Genomic DNA, 21,483 nt, shown 5'->3' on the forward strand with positions numbered 1-21,483 from the left:
TTCATTGTGACAAATTAATGATTTTTTTGCAATTAAGAATACATGTCTGAAGTTAGGCTATTAGAGTGGCAGTTCTTAGTGTAAACACAGTTGTGCTTGTGTAACATTCGTACTGGCACATTGCCAACAACAGTGGTTTTTAAATGTATAAATGACAACTCGGTTCAGTCAGATATGGCAAAGACTTGCAATAAAGTGAAATGCTGTTAATTTCCCAAATTAGAAAATTCCTTACGAAGTTAATCCCAGGAAATGGTTTTTCCAGATTTGTACATCCAAGAATTTTGGCGTGTGGAATACATTTTGTAGAGATCAGGCAGTTTATAATGTAAGAATATATGCTTGTTGTCTTCTGTTTCAGAAATCACCCATATGTAACTGTTCCCTTAACATACTTGAAGACATCCTTTGTCCAAGAGTTTATTTTGGGGGCTACTTGCAGCTACTTAAAGCACGTACTTCTATAAAATTTGATTCCTCTAATTAAATGGCTAATTTAGGATATTGACATAGGTCTAGCTGTCATTTAAATGTGTTGCATTCTTAGTTGGTAAATTCTAGATTTTTTTAATTATGAAGTTTAGTTTCCTAGACCAGAGGTCCAAAGCACCTGAGTTAGGACTATTAGTAGAAAATAAGAAACTGCAGCCCAGGTTATAGGTGAATAGAACCTCTCTCCTTCTAATGTTTTGTCTCTACTATGTTGTTTTGATGCAGAATTTGGGAAATTGTCTTTCATGTTTTGTTGAGGTTTGTTGGGAAGTTTAAAAAGTTAATGATGGCTTGCTTCATGATGTTAGAACAGGCCAGCTGTGAGGCGCTCACCTTTGAACCTGGCTCTGCTTTGCTTAATTGTTTCACAAACAGAAGCTGACATTTGCAGAAATAAGATTACCGGGTTTCTCCCTCCCTCCCTCCCTGTCCCCCTCCCTTTCTTCCTTCCTTCCTTCCTTGCTTTCTATTTGCCCCTCCCTAGGCTATAAAAATCAGTGTAGTTTCAGAACTGTTTACCCATTAACTTATAGTAATGAGATTTCCTTTGGTGATTAATATTTTAAATATCATAGAAATGTTTATATTTCAATTCTTACATCAAAATTCTGAGGGATGAACCAGACAGACATCTGTATGTTAATTTAGATTCTTTTCCTCTGACTTCTTACCATTTGTTTAGCATGTTTTTTTCCCCCTGAGATAACTATTTGAAGAGTACCAAATAATGAAAATGTAAGAACTAAAAGAATCTTACTCTTCTTTGTACTCTTACATTGGTGTTCTTGCTTTGACATTGTTAGACTAATAATTTTACAATATAGAACTCCGAGAGAACTTCCAAAACAGATTTTCCTTTTTAAAAAAACTTTGATTGGACCTAAAACATGATATACTAATGCTAATATGCAGTTAGTAGGATTTGCCAGATCCATTAATGGAAACATAATTAAGGTCATTTTATTCATCAAATCGTTTTTGAATGAAACTGGCAGAGCCCTGTTGCACAATCCAGGACTTATCAAGCGGATACTTCCAGAACATAGTATGCTGCAAAACATTGACTTTGCTGAAGTGTTCCGGGATGAGCTGCTTGTAGATGAAGGTTAGCACCTGCCTGTTACTTCCTTTTGGGCTATCAGGCTGTGGGGTGATGGGGGTAGGAGCTGTGCTGGGGTGTAGTGCATAGCACTGCCATGTGACCGACAGAGCTCAGCCCTGAGCTGCAGGACCCTTCTCTCCAGTGTGGGAAGAAGGCTGATGTTTGGTGGAGTCATGACAGCCACAAGTGTTGTGCTTTATAAATACTTTTGTTGTTATAGTGTTAGCACGCCTGTCCTGTGAATGTGCTTTTTTTTGGTGCTAGGGATCGAACTCATGGCCTTGCGCTTGCCAGGCAGGTGCTTAGACCATTGACTAAATCCCTGGCGCCTGTGTGTGTGTGCTTTTAAGCAAGAGGTAGGGGTGGTCACTGCTGAACTCAGTGAATTGTGACTGCAGAACAAGTGACTGTGAACTCATGCTCCCTGGAGGATTTATAGGTATGGGACGGGGGTAGCAATCCAAGCTGGACATGTGAAGCTCCTCCTCCAGACAGCCAGCCCCAGTCTGCAACACAGTCTGCATATTTGGAAGTGGCTTTTCACTTACACAAAGTAAACACATCAAGACATACAAATTATGTAAAAATGCATGCATAAAGTTTTACTATAGTATTTTTTATCATTGCAGGAAGTTAAAAGTAATCTGTGCCTGACAATAGGGGTAGTTTAATTATGCAGAATGTTTCTAAGCATTAAAACAGTATGAATTTATTAAATAATATGAAAAATAAGAAAAACATTTATTAAGAAAATACTGGCTTTTTTGCTGGCCATGGTGGTTCACACCTATAATTCTAGTACTTGGGAGGCTGAGGCTGGAGGATCATCAAAAGCTTGAGACCAGCCAAGGGTGTATAATGAGTTCAAGGCTAACTGGAACCATAGTGAGGGCTTATCTTAAAACATTTTTTTAAAAAGAGAAAACAAAATATTTTAAAAATTTGTATAGGAGGGCTGGGGGTTTATTTAGCTCAGTGGCACAAGCACCTCTCTGGCAAGTGCAAGGTCATGAGTTTGAGTTTGATCCCTGGTACCAAAAAAAAAAAAAAATTTTTTTTTTTTTTTACATAATAGTGTTTTTGGAAACCAAGTTTTTTTTTTTTTTTTGCATAGTTTTGGTTTTGCAAACCAAGTATTATAGGAATTTTGGATTTTCCAATGGTGCAGGAAACATGAGTGGCAATTTAGAGAAGTGGAGGGATCCAGGTTTGTATTTAGCCTGCAGACTCAGGGGAGATAAAACTCCAATTTCTTTCTTGCTTTCCTTTTTTTTTTTTTTGGAACTGGCAGTTGAACTTAGGACCTTGTGCTTGCCAGGCAGGCACTGTGCCTCTGAGCTATATTCTCGGCCCCTAAAACTCCAAATTCTGAGCTCTTAGGACAGGATTCAAGATCTTTTTGTATAGTTCATGGCAGAAAAGAGAAACAAGTTAAGTTATAGAACAAAGGTAGTTATTCCAAGTGCCAGGTTTATAGCTTTGAGCATCTGACCTGCAGAGGCTGATGGATAATTGGGCGAGGAGGGGCTATGAAGGGCACAGCCAGGCGTGGAGGCATGGGTGTGAGATCTCTGTCATATGGGAAGGGGAGGTGGAGCAGCATGGAAAGGTAGGAAACTGCTGTAATCTTGCTGTTAAAATCAGAGTAAAAATTAACATTATCTGTTGGGGATGGGTGTCCCCTGATGGTTTATTTTTCTGTCTCAGATCTCATTTTGGTAAAAATAACCTAAGTAAGTTGGCAGTGTCCACAACATAGTATTAAGTGGTTAGGTTTCTGGTGATAGCTCCTCCCCAATTTTTATATTGCATCTGAAATGCAAGGTGCTGAAGATAAAGGATCTCTATGCTTGGTAGGGGTGCTATAGGGTGGCCTGATCTCGGGAATTCAGGCATCTGGGTCCTGCACACCAAGGGGCAGGCACAGGCGTGTAGGATGATAGAGGGTTTCGAGTTGATGCACAGTTCAGGACCTGTCTCTGGCACAGGCCAGCATCTCTTCTGCACCAGCCCACAAGAGAGCGGACTGAACCATGCTGTGCTGCTGGTACGCACACACTTAGGAGCACGCAGCGGGAAGGGCTGATTGCAGGTGGTTGCAGGAGTCCACAGGGGCAAAGAGGCCAATACAGCGTTGGAGCAGGCACATATGATGGGTTAATCCAGAAATAATGGGGGATGCTTACAGTACCTGGTTTCCACATGTGTGTCCTTAACCACTCTACCCTTAGTTCCTCATCTTTGAGGGACCAGAATAGTTCCTAGACTACAGTATATTTCATATGGGTGCTTGATGTTTTCTATTTTTTTTTTTAAATACAGGGTCTCACTGTGTTAGGGCCTCACTGTTTAGACTGCCCTTGAACACTCTGTGTAGCCCAGGCTGGCCTCAAGCTTGCAGCAACCTTTCTGCCTCAGCTTCTGAGTGCTGGGATTACAGGCATGTATCTCCATGCCTGGCTCATATGGTGTTTGTTTCCATACATTTATCTTCAGAAGCATTCTTGTTTTAAGGCTCCCAGCATCTGCTGAGATAGGTGGCTGTTCCAGGTTGTAATGGAGGAAATGGAAGCTCAGAGAGGCTCATGAACTTGCAGAAGGTCATGGCGCTCCCTAGTTGCAAGGGCGCTACACACTCAGGCTCTGAGCTGAGCTGCTTCCGAGTGTGAGATGCCCTTGCTTCTTGCCACCTGCCCAACATGGAGCAGCAGTGCTCTGTGCTGTCAGCAGATAACTTCACCTGCTGCTTTGTGATACGCTTGTGTGGAACGGGTGTATTTCACATCGTTTTTTTTTTTTTTCAGTCTACGATCTTCCTGAACGGCCTAATGATATTCAGCTCTTTTACGGAAACATGCGTAAAATTATCCTTTCAATAATTGGAGAATTCCGAGACACTATTTCTGGTAGAGAATTTCTTCAGCCTTCTTCCCAAGCTAGCTTGGAATCTAAAAGGTAATACAAATATGCAAGCAAACATCTTTTGTAGATTATAGAAATTACCCTGTACTTTATCTTCTCTCAAGTGTTTATTTCATCTTTATTTATTGGCATAATTGAAATCATTTCAAACTTTGAGGAAAGTTTACAGATGGTACATAAAGCCACCCTAGACTGTGTGCTCAGGTCTTGGTTGTTAACCACATTTGACCATGTGACTGTCATTCTTCATGTGAGTGGGGCTTTTCTCTAGCCCATCTAAGTAAGCATCACCTGCAAGATGATGACCTTTGACGAGCCCTGGGTGTGCTCATAGCTCCTCCCACAGATTCACAAGGACCCAGTGGAAAGGAGAGTGCCTACCACTGATACAGCAGTGTCACCTCATCCACAGGTGGCACCCATGCCTGCTGCTGTCCCACGCTGTCCTCCATAGTTGAGCCATAGAGCAGGGGTCTGGTCTAAGTCTGCAATCACTCCTCTAAGCCAGGCTTCCCTTTATTCTGGAGCACAGCAGACCAGTTGCTGTCCTGGAATGACTGGTTCCGACCACAGAGTCAGAGACCTTCGGTTGCAAATCAGATGTTAACCCTTTTCATACCAGTGACATTGATTTTTCAAGTTTAGGCAGTTTGTAAAATATCACCCAATTTCAGTTTACAGATTTTGGTTTCACACTTTTGGTGAAATAGCGCAGAAATGCTTCTGTGTTTTCAGCACTCTGTCAGGTAGTGGTTAGTGCCTATTACCCTGTTACTATGGCATTTCAGCACTTGGCCTCACTTTCTCCCTGAAGTACCTTGTAAGTGTCCCTGGGCAGATGCTTGGAGGTGCTGAGTCATCTCCTGTCAGTCGGCTTTTCTTAGTAGCAGCTCAAGGCAGGGAGGGAAGGTTTACACCATCTTGGTTCCAGAGACTTCATCCTGGTTGTGGTCTCCCTCCCTCTGGGCTGTGTCATGCAAGCTTCCTAGCAGAGGGTACACTGGACCAGAGCTGCCACCTTGAAGGCCAGGAGGTAGTGAGACAGGGGCTGGGGACAGAAGCAGCCTCTGAGGCCATGCGCTTCCCTATGGCCGGCTTCATCCATTTGGGCCCCACCTCCTCAGTTTTATCATTTTCAGTAACACCACCAAAGTGTGGATTGTCCACAGATTAGCACTGGTGATCCACTCACCTTCCCCAGGCTCCATCATTGCTGCAGACACTGCAAGGGTCCAGCAACTGAGCCTTCAGGGACCCTGAGCTCAGCAGACCTTGGCATCTGTTGGTCATTGTTGCCTGAATCACACTGTTTATAAGTTGCCAGGTGCTGAGTTTAGTTACTGCTGAGCACCCATTTACTCCCTGCATACGGGATAGGGTGCTGCAGGCTCCTATGTACTCCCTGTCCTGCTCTGACAGCCTTGGGAGCCAGAGGCCAGTGCTGGTGGGCTCCTGTGTTTGATCTTATTGCTTTCCAGTGTGTCATGGGGGACAGAGCTAGGAAAAGTACAAACTGGTGCATGAACACATGTGTCTGTGTGTGCTCCCATTTACCATGTGTGAGTGCACCTTGCCCCCAGCAGCGCACCCTTCTGCATGCAGTAACTGTTTTCCTCCTCCTCATCCTGACAAGGTTGTCCACTGAGCATCCCCAGCTCAGTGTCCCCACCATACATGCTACTGACTGCAGCGAGAGGGCGCAGACAGTGGAATGTGCATGCGGGGTCTGGACAGTCCCTGCGCCGTCAGGGCTGGTCTCAGAGGACAGGCAGCCTAGGTGGCACAGCCAGGACTCTCACCTTCAAGCCGACTGAGGACACAGGCAGAAGGGAGGGGTAGGAATCCCTGTTGGCCGGTGTTGGCTTCGGGGAGCTGAACTGGAGTCCACCACAGGGCAGCAGAAGTCGAGTACTGTTGTTATACTCCAGTGTGTTATGTGCATTGCTGATTACAAACATTTTTTACCCAGGACCTTCACACTGAGCTGTATCTCCAGTCCTTTATAAATTTTGAACAGAATCACCAAATTGCTCAGGCTGGGCTCTAATTTAGGATTTTCCTGTTTCAGCCTCCCTTGGTGCCAGGATTGTATGTGTGCAGCAAATTTCAATTGAATTATAATTTTTTATAATTTCGGGCTTATTAGAAAACATGTAAGGAAACCCTCCTGGGCTAAGCTGCCTGTCTCTCCAAGTGTCTGCGCAGGTACCCTTGTCCTTAGCGTACTGTGTCATCAGTGTGGGACGCCAGTTGCCGCTGTGCAGTGCATTTTGTTTTTCTTCTTAATACTGGGTTATTTTAATGTAAATCTTTTCATCAATTTTAGAGACAGAAGGCAGGCACAGAAAAAAAGGTGATTGCTCTGCTTTCTCATTAAAAGTTTGTTGTGCTGTCTGCCCAACTGTCTTCACTTTTCTTCCTTTCAAGGTGCTGGTATTGAGCTCCAGGCCTTTTGCACATTCAGTGAGCACTGCCCTGTGCCCCACCTTATAAAATACAAAGCAGGGAGGGTTTCTACTCACTGAAAACCACAGCATTTGTGGTGCCCTTTTAGTTTTGTCTTCATGTATTAGATTTATGAAGAATTAGTGTGAAGTCTGCAAAGCATTGGCTTTTCTTCGTTTTTGGCTTTTCTCTCTCTGCTGATGTAATTGTAACTCTTTTCTCAGTGACTCAGAGCTGTCTGGAAGGCACAGTGGCAACATCTCTCTGGATGTCCTTCCTGTCAGAGGTCCTCAAGGCTCTCCATTTCCCCCTCGAGCTGCCCCTCTGCAGGAGCCTGCCTCAGCTACTGCAAAGACATGGGCCGTGTGGCCCGAGCACTTGATCCTGCTGGCCCCTTCGGCATGTGAGTACCTCAGCCATGGTGCAGCTGGAACCTGGGTCTGGAGCCTAGGTCTGTGCCCAGCAGGCTGTGCGTGGGCAGTATGCACCTAGGACAGGGCTGCCTGACAGCCCAAAGGCCACATGGGTTGCTTTTTACCTGGTTGCTCAGGCTCCATTGGCCAAATCACACATGAGTGCTTAAGCTAGTGCCTCGCAGCAGCAATATGAACTTTCTGTTCTTCTGTCACATGATCACCTGCCAGTGTCTTTGTAGCCTCTAACACTTAACTGAATTTGAAATTCTTAAAATAGAACAGTTGAGAAAAAGAGCAAATTAAACTGGATTTGGAATTTTTTTGTTATTGACATGTGTCTTTCCCTGTTTTAAGTGTAAGTAACATTTATTCTTCTGACATAGTAGGTAACATGGCCAAAACCGCACATTTCCAGATTGTGAATAACTCTGTCAGGACACTGAAATTTGAGCTGTACTGGCCAGCGCACTGCCTGACGGTCACCCCGGAGCATGGGCTTGTCACACCAGAGTGAGTAGTCTCCTGAGTTCCCATGTCCCTTGGGTGCTGTCATGGTGACCTCTGAGTCCTTTCAGTTTGTTCAGGGGCTAGGGTGCTCTTCAGTGAGAAAACATGCGCCTTGATGCACAGCCCTGGCTTTGGTCCCTCACACTATGGGATAAATAAATGAATGGACAACTGGTGAAAGTGGAGAGTTAGTGAGCTCCCGACCCATGCACAGGTGTGGAGGTCACATGCTGTGGGCACTGTCCCAGGAGATGCTTGGGATACATGTGCGTGGTGTGGTACCTGGGAACGAGGACATTGCAGGCCTTCTTATGTGGTCCACTTCCCATGGTGCCCATGGCCAGGAATAAACCGGTCATGTGCTGAGGGTGTCGAGGTCTCTGAAGCCAGCTGGTTGTGTCTTCCATCTCCTCAGTTTGGACTGTGTGGGCTGCTAGCTTTCTGGAGGACATTTTTCTGTCCTTGCTGTTATTCCTTCCTGGGCTGCTCTGCAAAGCAGCCTCAGGGCCAGCTACCCTGTGCACTGCCCTGGGTATGAAGCCACGGTGCTGCAAGGCCTCCCTTGGCATGGAGCTCTTCCCACAGCTGCTTCGTCATGGGGATGTAGCTTTGCCACGCAGCACGAGGCTTTACTGTCGCAAGATGCTGAGTGTGCTTTCACCTAAGATTGAGAGGAGGTGTGGCTGCCACTTTGGGAAAGCCCTGCTGTGCTGCAGTGCCCACTGCCCTGCATGAGAGCTGCTGTGTATAGCCACAGGAATCAGAAAGGGTGTGGCTGGACAGCCTTTCTGCTTACACTACACAGCCTCTGTGCTTGGCTGTGGCTGTGGGAAATAATCCCACCCTGTCCTTCTTGACCTGTAACTGGTGATTTCTTGAAGTTGAAGATCTGGTCACATGAACCCCATTGACATTTCCTTGGTACCCGTGGTCTTGGAGACCAGTACTAAGAAACCCTTTTCTCTCCGTAGCCACCTCCCTGCCCCTCCTACATCCCAGCTGTCTTTGTATCAAGTGACTCAGGACTGTCAGTCCCCGCCCTTTTGCTCTAGGCAGTTTTATTTTAGATTGCTTTCAGGCTGCTTTTTATGTATGCCTTATTTTCATGCACTCTGCCCTTGGGTTTATGGGTTTCTGCCTTCACCTGTGTTGACAATAGACTTGGAGACGGAAGCTGGGTGTGCACTGGCCTGGTCCTCTACCGTTTCCCAGCGCTGGGGTAGGCAGTCATGGGTGGAACAGTGTGGGCAGCTCTGTTTTGTCTGTCTGCTGTGAAAGTATAGAATATTTACAGTTTTAATTCTTCTTCTCTTAAGGAGTAAACAGCAAATTCTTCTGAGTCCTAATCCCTCCTTATCCACAAAGCAGTCGATGTTGCCTTGGAGTGGTTCGGTGTATGTGCACTGTGACAATGGAGAGGAGGTATGTGGGCCAATCACTGTGCACATTCCTCTTGTCCTGTGGCCTCAGCTTCGAGGTCTGTAACTTGCTTGCCAGCCTGCTGCAGGTCTGGTATGGTTCAGTGCTTAGTGTAGACCTTCAGCCTCATGTGTCTGGATGATGCCCTTGAGGCTATGGTGAAAAGTGGGCCTGAAAGCCACTGCTGATTTGTAGAATTTCCTTGTAAGAGGTGAAGGGTTTTTTTTTGTTTTTGTCTTTTTCGTTTTTATCGGTACCAGGGATCACTCATGACTGCCTGCTTGTAAGGCAGGCGCTTATGCCGCTGAGCTAAATCCCCAGCCCCCAAGAGGTGAAGGTTTTAAGAGGAGAGGAAATCGAGTCAGAGACTGATTTTCTTTGAGATCTACACAAACTTTAATTTCTAAATTCAGTATTTCATTATTTGCCAGTTCCTCTTAAAAATTAGGCTTCTATTAAAAACAGTCACTATATTTGTGCGTTATTTCTTTAACTTGGCTTTTTTCAGAGAATTGTGAAAGTTCAAATTCGAGAAGATTTGACTCAGGAAGAACGTTTATCTTGTTTGGCCTCCAGAACGTTTGGAAGTCTCCTCCAGGCATCTGAGCCTTCTGTGAGTCATTTGACAAAACTGGTGGCAAAGCCTCCTTCCATGAAAGTGCAGATAAAAAGCAAGACCATCACCTTTCCTGAAACAGCACCTGGAAAAACCTCAGGTAGTGTGTGTGCCACATGGTGATGTGGGTCAGATGTCCAGTGCTATGTCCAGGTTCGAGCACTCTTTGTTTTCAGCTCATCAAGGCACTGAGGGTGCACCCACAACCTCCCTGGTGCTAGGGAACCCTTCGGCCCCCAGCCCCCAACATCCTATGCTAGTCCACCTAAGTCTAGTGAGGACAGACCCCCAGGCAGCAGAAAATCCAGGTGTCAGTGTTGAGTGATTTCAGAGAAAGGCTGGATTTGGGAGCTTAATCTTTTCTTTGTATTTTTGAGACAGGGTGTGGCCATGTAGTCTAGGTCAGCCTTGCACACTATGAGGCCTCTAAGGAGGGTAGCCTCAAATTTGTGGCAGTCCTCCTTCCCCTGCTCCTGAATGCTGGGATTCTAGGCATGCACCACCATGCCCAAATCCTGGGAGCTAAATTTTGAAACGTGAAACCCGGACACTGTATCACTGTTTAAACTCCTCAGCTCTGGCCAGGGTTCATAAATTGGAAGTTAGGAGATAAGGGAGAGAGGAGGGGGAAAGTGGTGAAGGGCACATGCTGAGACCCTGGAGAGGCTGCCTCCATGGCTGCCCTTGCACAGTGGTATGGCTGAGGTCATGGTGCTCGGTGTTGCCAGTGCTCCTCTCAAACCTGGTCATCCTCCCACCTCCCTCTCCTGTGTCTCCCTATCTCTGCCCTGTGCCGGTGCTATCTCCAGCCTCCGTTTCCCTTTCCGGGCTATCCTGAACCTTGCCCTTCATTCCAGCCCAGCCTGATGCTCCTGGCCATTACTGAGTCCCCCAGCTTGCTCACCCTCTGCACCACCCACACAGGGTCCCTTTAGACTCTCTGAGCCCTTGTTTGGTCATCACGGTCACCTGGCAGCAGAGTAGGAGTTCTGGACAAGGCCTTCCTCAGCGTGTGTCCTCCATCCTCACTTGAGCCCTTCTCCCTGAGCTCTGTTCCTTCCCTCTCTGCTTGTCTCTTGCCTTTTCCCACCCTTTCCCTCACCTCACATGGAAACAGAAGCCCAGAGCCTAGAGAGACCGCTGAGCCTTCTCCTGGCATCTGTGCCCACCTCCTGTTCCCGGACCTGGCCACCTCTTCCCTCCCATGCCAGCCCCTTCCTCCTGTGCCTGCCCTTCTGCTCCCAGGACCTGGCCAGCCCCTTCCTCCAATGCCTGCCCCTTCCTCCCATGTACACTCTCCTGCTCCCAGGACCTGGACACTTCTTCCCTCCCATGCCTGCCCTCCTGTTCCCAGGACCTGGCCTGCCCCATCCTCCCGTGCCTGCCCTCCTGCTCCCAGGACCTGGCCTGCCCCATCCTCCTGTGCCTGCCCTCCTGCTCCCAGGACCTGGCCTGCCCCATCCTCCCGTGCCTGCCCTCCTGTTCCCAGGACCTGGCCTGCCCCATCCTCCTGTGCCTGCCCTCCTGCTCCCAGGACCTGGCCTGCCCCATCCTCCTGTGCCTGCCCTCCTGTTCCCAGGACCTGGCCTGCCCCATCCTGCTGTGCCTGCCCTCCTGCTCCCAGGACCTGGCCTGCCCCATCCTCCTGTGCCTGCCCTCCTGCTCCCAGGACCTGGCCTGCCCCATCCTCCTGTGCCTGCCCTCCTGCTCCCAGGACCTGGCCTGCCCCATCCTCCTGTGCCTGCCCTGCTGCTCCCAGGACCTGGCCTGCCCCATCCTCCTGTGCCTGCCCTCCAGCTCCCAGGACCTGGCCTGCCCCATCCTCCTGTGCCTGCCCTCCAGCTCCCAGGACCTGGCCTGCCCCATCCTCCTGTGCCTGCCCGCCAGCTCCCAGGACCTGGCCTGCCCCATCCTCCTGTGCCTGCCCTCCAGCTCCCAGGACCTGGCCTGCCCCATCCTCCTGTGCCTGCCCTCCAGCTCCCAGGACCTAGCCAGCCTCTTCCTCCCATGCCTGCCCTCCTGCTCCCAGGACCTGGCCTGCCCCATCCTCCTGTGCCTGCCCTCCAGCTCCCAGGACCTAGCCAGCCTCTTCCTCCAGCACTAGTGTCCTCGCTGCCTTCTGGCCCTTTCCTAATGTGAGGTCAGGGGAGATCCCTACACATCTGTTCCAGAGGTTCTTGGTCTGGCCCTACACTGCTCACACCCCCTTCCACTGTGTCCACTGCCTCCCCCTCCTCTCCCTTCCCCATCACCTTCTCATAGTTCTGTGCCCGTGACACTCCTGGGGTTGCTGCTCTTGGATTTTCTTCTGACCCTTCTGTATGGCATCCAGCCTGGACTCCACCCATATGCTCCCCTCCATCTTCTCCCTGGTGGTGGTTGTCTGGTGACGCCTTATGTGTGACATTTGTGTGGTCCTGGATGGGAGTGCCCTGGATGTGAAATATTTAGAGTAAAACCCAAGTGGACTGTCTGATCCTGATGCCCTAGCAACCCTGTGGCTCCTGTCGGACCTTAGTGGGGCCCTCAGGGTGTCCAGGGTGTCATTGAGGACTGTCCCAGGGAACTGTCCCTGTGCCCCTTTCAGAGAGCTGTCTGGAGCTGGAGAATCACGGCCCCACGGACGTGAGGTGGCACCTGTCATCCTTTGCCCCACCATACGTCAAGGTCAGTCCTGCCAGCCTAGATTATCTGCTGTACTCTTGGGCTAGTGGGGAGATCTGGGGCCAGGGTGGACGTGTCTCCCTGTGGGTTGACTGGGGCCATCTTCACTCAGGGGTTCTGAGAGTCAGGTGGTGTGGAAATCACACTTGCTCTGTTTTAATTGTGCCTTCTCATCCTCCTGATTTTTAGCTGAAATAACTTTTTGGAAGGAGAGGGGGCCTTTGTTACTTAGCACAGGGTGTGCACACATGTGGCTCCTCTCTGAGCTCCGAGAGCATCCGAGGCAGGAGGGAGTGGGGCCCTGCACTCCATGCAGCCCTCTCTGCCATGTATTCTGTGTGGCCATTAAGTCATAACTCGAGCCACAATCCTGACAAAAATGCACACAAAAGACAGTCCTGGGACTGACTAGAGAAAAAGCCATTCCTGCCTCACAGCTTGTGAAGTCACCTCCCTAGCCTGGGGGCTGGGAGGGCAGGACAGTCCTCTGACCTTGTGAACAGTGTGCTGATGCTTGCTGTGGCCTGGGAGGTTACCACACAGCCTCCACATGGAGAAATGATGGCTGCCCAGGATGCCTAGCACCCAAGAAGTAGTAGTGTTCCTGGGACAGGTGTGACAGCTTTCATCTTTGATTGTGTGAATGACTGCCTTGTAGGGAGTTGATGAGAGTGGAGATGTCTTTCGAGCTACCTACACGGCATTCAGGTGTGCTCCCATTTCTGGTACGCTGGGAAGCCATGGAACTCAAAAGGTGAGCTTTGGCCCATCACCATGTGGGAGAAATATGATGCTCCTGGGCAGGAGGCTCATGGACTCATCCTCTGCAGGCTGTCCCTGTCTCGAAGCCAGTAGGCCCCGAGGAAGAGTGGCCTCCCAGGGCAGGCACAGGAGGACGGGGCAGTGTGCATGGCGCTGTGCACTGCCCAGTGGCGGGAGGGAAGCTTTTGCTGTGAGGAACTTATCCATGCATAGCTGCAGCTGCCAGAGCAACAGCACACTTTGCTGGGCTAGATGACAGTTTTTCCTGCCCGCTATTAGGTCAGGCGGCTGTTTGTGGCACTGCTAGGCTAGCTAGGTAGGAACACCAGAGTGACTTCACAGGCAGTGGAGCCTCTAGCTGCTGCAGACCTCTGATGTCCTGCTTCATTCTGGATCTCCTAGTGGGCCCTGATGTCCACTCTACCTCATAACTTACATTTTGTTGTACTTACAGGTAGTTGTAGAAACTATCCCATTTACGTGATACCAGCCCATTTACATAGACTTTCAGACTCTGATGAGTCCTAGAGTAGAACTGAGAATTCACAATTGATTACCAAGAGTCCTTGAGCAGCCTTGGTAGTGGCCATGAACTCTACTTCCCTGGTCTGTACTGGGCCGTCAGAGTTCCTCACTGCTTTGGAAAGATACAGTTGTACAAGTATCACTTACTTCATTTCCCAAACTCCACCCGAAGCAGAGCACAACGTGGAGCAGACACATGGCTGAAGAGAAGCTCTGCTTCGAAGAGGGGTTACAGCGAGAGTGCTGCAGGACAGGCAGCGGGGGGCGGGGATGAGGAGCATCATCACAGCAGCACTGCTCCCTGAGTAGGGTGCAGATTCAGTATAATCCCACTCAAAACCCCAGATAGCTTTTAAAAAAGAATTTGTTTTTATTTTGCTTTTGAAGTTGAGAACCTGGTGTTATGAATATACAAGGAACAAAGCAAAACAACCTGGAAAAACAACAAAATTGAAAGATTTATATCACAGGGTGATAGTTGAGGCCAGAGGAGAGTAAGTCTGAGGCTGACCTGGGTAACTTCTTAGGAAGGCCTCAGTTCTAAATAAAAAAGCTGGGGCGTAGGTCAGTGGGTCTCAATCCCCAGCTGGGAAAAAACATACCAGATTAGTATTGATGTAGAGGAGATACACATACATATGTGGGAGTTCCATACATATGTGGGAGAAAGTTGAGAAAGCCAGAATAAACCCCACACCTGTGGCTCACTAGATAGTTTTGAAAAGGATGCTAAGGTAATTCAGTGGAGAAAATGTTTTTTGACAAATGATGTCAGGACAACTGAATATCCAGAGGTAAAGGAATTGAATCGAATCCTTAGCACAATGTAAAAAAAAAATTAATTCAAAATGAACCCTAAATGTAAGGGCAAAAAACATAAAACTTCTAGAAAAATAGATTGTGCTTTGCTTTCTTACATGTGACACCAATACAATAAAGCACAAGCTATAAAAGAAAAGGTAGCATCATCAAAGTAAAAAAGACTACCCACAGGGTGGGGCAAATATTCTCAAATTATATATTTGAGAAAAGACTTGCTTCTAGAATACACAAATGAACTTTTTGGTAATAAACTTTTACAACTCAATACAACAAGTGATACAGGGTTTTTGAGACAAATCTTGCTGTAATTCAGACCTGCCTTCAACTCACTGTGTACCAGACTGATCTCGAACTCATGACAATCCTTCTGCCTCAGCCTCCTAAGTCTGAGATTATAGGCATGCATTAACTGTGTCTGCCTGATACAGTTTTAATATGAGCAACTTGACACGATAATATATACGTGTAATCTTAGCTACTTAAGAAGAGGAGGCAAGAAGATGCCAAGTTAAAGGCTACGTGGGCACCTTGGACCCTATTTCAAAATTTAAATTAAAGGAGGGCTGGGGCTGTAGCTCAGTGGTAGAATACATGTCTGACAAAAGCAAAGATTTAAGTAGACATTTCTCCAAAGAAAATACACAAGTAGACAGTGAACTTAAGATTATGATAAGTACTAAGCATTAGCAAAATGCAGTCAAATCCAGCAGTGGGCTGTCATTTTGATCCGGCAGAGATTGGAAAGTTGATGTCATTGAGGATGTGGACAGCATGGAGAGCTACATGTTGCGTGGGCTATGATTGGCAGCCTGCGGCTCCTTGGAAGCTAAAGGTGGAATTGCTGCTTGACCCAGTAACTCTGCATCTGCAAAAACACTTTAAAAAAGTCGAAACAAGAGTTCTAACAAAAACTCAGGCACCTGTGCTCCTTGCAGTATTTTCACAGTGGCCAGGAAAGGGAAATGTGCACATGAGAACATTGAAAACACAGTGCAGCGTGGAGCAAGCTAGGCATGGAAGACCATGCAGCATGGCCCCATTGGTGTGTGACTTGCAGGATGGGCACGTGTGCTGGGGCTGAGCTGAGGTGGGTCGCAGGCCGCTCCTAGCAGTGGGTCCAGGGGCCAGTAGCACCTCAGGTTGGGTTGTAATTGTGGCTGCACAGCTTTGTGAACAGGCAAAGGCCCTTGGGCTGTGCGTGCAGAATGGCAAGTTGGGGAGATCTGAGTTCCCTGGAGCAGCTAGTCGGGTACAGCTCCAGGAGGACCCAGAAGAGGTGCCAGGCAGGCTCTACAGCTGGGGCACACGCCTGGTGTCACATGGTAGAGGACAGGCACTGGGGAGAGTGCAGGCCACAGGGAAGACAGGCAGGGAAGGCAAGCAGCCTAGGATTGGGCATGTGAGATGGTCCTGATCCTGCTGCTCCTAGCTCTTGAGCTCTGTGATTATTGCATCTAGGTCCTGCATGAGCTGAAATGAGGCCCCTGACACGTGCCTGTCTGCCTTTGGGGACTTGACTGTCACTTGTCTGCTATATACCTCGCAGCCTGTTGCCACCGAGTGGTACACAGGGGCGTGTGTGAGCCTGCGTTGTGTGGTCAGGACTACTGACCCAGTGTCACATTTCCAGGGGAGTCCCACTGGTGCTTGCCTGGCTGGGACAGAGGACTGTTTCTGGCCAGGACCCTCCTCCAGGGTCCTGTGCCTGGCGCCTCTAGTACTTGGCAAGTATATTTTCTCTAAGGAGCCCTTGTATGTTTTGAGGAGTGTGTTCTGAAGTCTTAAACAGTAGTTAGTACTAGGCACCCTAGAAATTGCTCAGGTTGTTCTCTTACTTCGTGGGATAACTAGTGTGCAAAAGCCTTTGTTCCTTTGGGGTCTGCAGGCAAACTTTGAGCTGGGAGGCCGGCGCTGTGTGTCACGTCAGAGTCTGGTCTGAAATTTCTTCTGGCTGTGTCTGCAGGTCTCCATCACGTTCCTGCCGAGAGATCAGGGGGATTATGCCCAGTTTTGGGATGTTGAGTGCCATCCTGTTAAGGAACCTCACTTGAGATACACATTGAGATTCCAGCTTTCTGGACAAGTGAGTATTATGTTGCATGTAAGCAAACTGCTTTGCACATTTAAATCCTGAATGACTCTTGATAGGAAAGATGTCTGAATATGCAGAATGTTCTCCTAACACCATTTCAGTTTCACTAATTCTGTGGTCCCATAATCTTCATTTTCACTTCATTCTGTTCATTGGCATGTTTGAGCTCCTTGGCACCTGTGCCCGTGTGTGGCATGAAACACATGTGCACATGTGTGTCTGAGATTAGGGAATGTGATTAGCACTTGCATTTCAGGGGTTTTCGTATCTTTTTAAAAAGAAGAATTGCAGTAGATAAATGTCCTAGGTCCTAGAGTGTCCACCCCGCCCCTTTTTCTCCACAGAGCACCAGGACGGGGCATGAAGTCACCCAGGCCCATACCGACAGCCTGGTGAAGGCAGATGTGGCCACCATACCTCCCAGACGCGCCACCCCGGATGCCCCCCTGCCTGGGTACGCTGTGTGTTAGGGCGGTGGTCTGGCTACACCTGCATGTCCTCTGGTCAGGACAGGTATTCCTGTCGCCCATGACACACGTGTTTGTGGGCCTTGGTGTCCAGATGTGCTGTGTTCTGATTTCTGTCCTCAGAACTGAGTTTTGCTTGAACTTCCTGAGTGCTTATGTGCTGTTTTCCTTCTTTTGTAAATTTTCCAGAGTTCTTTTCTTTTCTGGGGTATCTATCGTTTGTTCCTTTTTGTTATTTTATCATATGAACATTTTCTCTTGGCATTTAAGTGTTGTAGAATTTTGGAGTGTTAGAAGTTAAGGTGCTATGAATGTTACTGCATGTGCATTTCTGTGAGTGTTTTTATTCGTTTGAGGTAGAAATGCCTATTTTTCCCCAAATTTGCTGGGGCACATGATAAATGTGTTGTTGCCAGATAGCCTAAAGAATAGTACCATTTTTCAAAGCCATAAGTAACATATGAAAATAGATTCTTAAAGTCTTGAAAACATAAAGTTAGTTTCCCATCTTTATTGCTGATATTTAAGTGTTCTACTTGATGGAAATGTTTCTCAGGATCCTAATTAATAGTTAGGTCTAACTTAATTCTGGAAGAAGATGCTTAGGAAAAGAGCATATATTAGTACCTGCTGGTTTTGATATAAATTTGGTCATTTATTTTTTAATAAGTGCAGCATGCATTTTGGAAAGAGAGCCCTTTAAAGAACGCATGTTCTTGATCAGTTGCTCCATGCTGTCACTCATCATGGTCTCATTGCTGAGCTCAGCCTTGGCTCTGTGGTGGGTGCTGGAGATAGCAGCCCCCCCCCCCCCACTGGTAAGCACTGTAGGGGAAGAGACAGGAACCTGGAGTGAGATGGCTGAGTCTTCAGCATTCAGGAAAGGACCCTGCATGGAGGAGCTGGGCAGGGTGCAGGGACACTGTGGCTGAGGGAGGAGGCAGGCACAGAGTGGGAAGGAGCCCGGCTATGATCCCAGGTCCTTGTAGAAAGCCTTGTTGGGAGCACAAGGCTGGGGTCTGCAGGCCTTAGCTGTCTGGCCCAGGGACGTGGTGGGGTGCAGGTTCCCAGGTGTCTGGAACAGGTACAGTCAGGTTTGAGATGGACCACAGCAGTGGTTTTATGTCTGGGGAAAGTCCCAGGAGCCAGTAGCAGTGCCGGCCTTGAGACAGGCCTGTGGCCCCTGGCTCAGGCTGAGTCAGAGTGCATGTCAGGCATTGGAAGTGCCCTGGAGGACCCAACACACTGCGTACAGGTCCATTGGATGGTCAGAGTGTCCTTTCCTTTGGGAAGGGGACAGAGGGAGCCCAGAAAGCTGGAGCTGCCCCAAGTGGCCCCTGGCCCAGGCTGTGACTTGGGGCCAGGCTGCCTGAAGGTTCCCAGGATGGTGTGCACCCATGTGCCCCAGGCGACAGACCCTGGTGACATGACTCAGAGATGGAGGCGGTGCTCAGCAACTCTGTGAGGTGAGAGCCATCTCCAGGTGGTGTCAGTGTCACTGTGCTGCAGCACGGGTGCCACAGCCCACAGCAGCAGTCTGTTTCTGTAGCTCTCCTATGGTTCCTTTCACACTGTCCCTACAGACTGCCTGATGAGAGCCATCGAGGCGTGTATGCCCCGAAGGACGCCTACACATTCCTGCCCACCCAGGTGGGAGAATCTCGGGCCCTGAAGGTCAGCTTGCGGAACAACTCCTTCGTCACACACTCGGTGAGGAGTGGTTGCTTTCACCTGTGCCACAAGCCTTTCCCCGACTGTGAAAAGTGTCTCTCCTAATTAGGTTATATTTAAGTTACAACTTAAATAACAAGTTAACTTTTTAAAATGACCTAGTAATGATTGGAAATTCATTAGAAGTTCATGATCCGGGGCTGGGGATTTAGCTCAGCGGCGTAAGCGCCTTCCTTGCAAGTGTGTGGTCGTGAGTTTGATTCCTGGTACCAATAAAAACGAAAAAGACAAAAAAAAAAAAAGTTCATGATCCCTCCTTTTAAAATCAAGTTTTCTTTTCATATTTTAATTTTTTTTTTTACTATTTGCTCTGTTTTCTGTCTCACACAGGCATATTTCCAATGCCATTTACTATAGTCAGAACTGGAGTGAGTTTGTGTTAAAACTCTCCTAAGTGTATTTTAATTACCTGAGCCTTTGTTGTCTTACCTAGTTTTATGGCTGTGCCCAAGCCTGTAGAATGAGTCTTTAATCACAGTGATGTGGGGTGTGTGTTGCGTGTACTGACTCCAAATTAGCATGACTTCATAAGTGTTTCTCACTATTCCAGCTGAGGTTTTTGCCCCCCAGAGCGCCGTTCTACATCAAGCACTTCAGATACTCTCTGAGGTGAGTGCTCGGTCCAGGGAAGTCTGCGAGGCCAGGGCTGAGTGGGGCACAGTCTGTTTTCATGGAATGCACGAGCGTAGCCAGGTGTGTGAGAGTCCAGCCCAGCTTTGTTTCATTATCTGGTGGCAGTGGGGCTCAAGTGTGGGCCCTGTGTGTGCCGAACAGGCACTGGGTCAGTGGCTGTGTCTTCTGGGTTGGTTCCTGGGAATCCTTGCAGTGAGGGACCCAGACATCCCAGCAACTGCATGTCATCTAGGGGCCCTGGGCTGCCATGTACCACTCCTCTCCTCCCCTCCCGCTCCTTTTTGCAGGGCCCGGCATTACATCCACATCCCTGTGCACTTCCGCCCCACAGCCACAGGCAGCTTCCACGCGCTGCTGGTCATCCAGACGGACGAAGGCCGGAGCACTGCTGTTAGGCTGAGTGGGGAGGCCCTGGAGAGAAACTGACAGAATACATTTTGTGTAAATGACAAAAGTTGTATTTTGGAAACATCACTTTTCTACACTGCAATTATGCCATTGTATATATCTTGTATCATAAACTAGCTGTGTATAACTTGTAAATTTTTTGATTTTAGAAGCTAATCCCAAAGACCTGAGGTATCATATCATGTGTCCCCCCATAGTGCTGTATTAGCTCTCACAGAGGAGGAGAGAGTTCTATTTTTGCATTGTGATATTCTGAATAAATATGGCATTTATTTTAACATGGTATATCGAGAAGTAAGTGTAGTGTCCACTGACCGTGTCTTCTCATGACATCTCGTGGAGTGGGAGCGCACCTCCCATGTCAGGGTCTTCTTGGGTCCTCATCTCGTCAGCTTCCTTCCACCAGGGGTCCCCTATGTCCCTCCCAATTCCACTCCCCAGGCCGAGAAAACGTCAGTCCCTGTGAAGGTGCTGCTGTCCTCTGGAGCAGGGCTGCCGCACCGGGCCATTGTGGAGGGGCCCCAAGGATGGTGGGGCGGAAGAGCCTGGGGCTTGGAGACTGACCACAGAGTAGCCAGCGATGGTGAGTTCAACAGGAATTGAACCCCTTCCTCCTCCTCCAGGCATCATGGGTTGACCCAGGGCCACCTTTCCCGATGATGCCTCCATTGTGGATTCCATGCATCAGTCACAAGGTGACTTCACATCCAATTGTTCTGCTGCTCTGCACATGGCCTCACAGTTTAAAGCAGTGATGGACTTTTTTTTTCTAGTGCTCACTATGGTCTTCATGTTTGAAGTGTGTTGTTTTTCTGTGTAATTGGCTTTACTTTTTAGGTAGTACCCAGGAGGTTGAAAGAGGAAATGGAAAAAACACTTTAAAAATGACTCTTCTTCCATAGATTGGGTGATTGACTCATTGACTGATTTTTGAGACAGGGCCTCACTAGTTGCCCAGGCTGGTGGAACCCATTCTTTGTGGAATCCTCCTGCTCCAGCCTCCTGGGAGGCCAGGAGCTGCAGCCTTCTCTGGGCTGTTGTTTTCTGAACAGTTGGCAGAGCAGAGGTCCCTGAGATGGGCTCGTGGCTCTAACTGCACTGTGACCAGCTCAGAATGCACTGGGTCTTTCCTTCCTGCTTGCCCCACTGTGTTGCTCATTGCTGATGCCATGCCATCTGGTCTGGGTCTTGCCTGTCTCCAAGGCAGGGTAGCTGAGCCCTCTCGTGCCATACAGCCCGCAGGTTGGTGTTTTCCCCTGCCATTGTCCTGCAGCCACACTCTGTTGGTGATACCTGTGCCTGCAGACTGCATGGTGCCTTCCCCAGCCTGGTAGCCAGCCAGGACCCAAACCCCAGCCTGGAGGGGCCTCTTCTGCCCAGCCCAGGAGACCAGGTACCGCCGTGCCACCCCTGCCTGTCCACACTGTGCACCTGAGCCGAGCCCCTCCTCACATGCTGGG

General features: G+C 48.6%; 1 protein-coding gene across 1 annotated transcript in view; it reads left to right on the plus strand.

Annotated features, from left to right (window-relative positions):
• The window catches only part of Cep192 (centrosomal protein 192), a 96,877-nt gene extending 76,569 nt beyond the window's left edge, over nucleotides 1-20,308 (plus strand). The window contains exons 44-56 of the mRNA XM_063232035.1: nucleotides 1,488-1,597; nucleotides 4,399-4,549; nucleotides 7,186-7,364; nucleotides 7,761-7,887; nucleotides 9,201-9,306; nucleotides 9,812-10,019; nucleotides 12,507-12,586; nucleotides 13,242-13,337; nucleotides 16,656-16,775; nucleotides 17,129-17,238; nucleotides 18,835-18,961; nucleotides 19,533-19,591; nucleotides 19,903-20,308. Coding sequence (XP_063088105.1) covers nucleotides 1,488-1,597; nucleotides 4,399-4,549; nucleotides 7,186-7,364; nucleotides 7,761-7,887; nucleotides 9,201-9,306; nucleotides 9,812-10,019; nucleotides 12,507-12,586; nucleotides 13,242-13,337; nucleotides 16,656-16,775; nucleotides 17,129-17,238; nucleotides 18,835-18,961; nucleotides 19,533-19,591; nucleotides 19,903-20,041 — 1,612 coding nt within the window. The 3' untranslated portion in view covers nucleotides 20,042-20,308. The remainder of the gene's footprint in view (nucleotides 1-1,487; nucleotides 1,598-4,398; nucleotides 4,550-7,185; nucleotides 7,365-7,760; nucleotides 7,888-9,200; nucleotides 9,307-9,811; nucleotides 10,020-12,506; nucleotides 12,587-13,241; nucleotides 13,338-16,655; nucleotides 16,776-17,128; nucleotides 17,239-18,834; nucleotides 18,962-19,532; nucleotides 19,592-19,902) is intronic.
• The last annotated feature ends 1,175 nt before the right edge of the window (nucleotides 20,309-21,483 follow it).

Source organism: Cavia porcellus, unplaced genomic scaffold (assembly GCF_034190915.1).
Source record: "Cavia porcellus strain 051 isolate PalLab524CR breed Dunkin Hartley unplaced genomic scaffold, mCavPor4.1 scaffold_20, whole genome shotgun sequence".
Taxonomy (NCBI): Eukaryota; Metazoa; Chordata; class Mammalia; order Rodentia; family Caviidae; genus Cavia; species Cavia porcellus.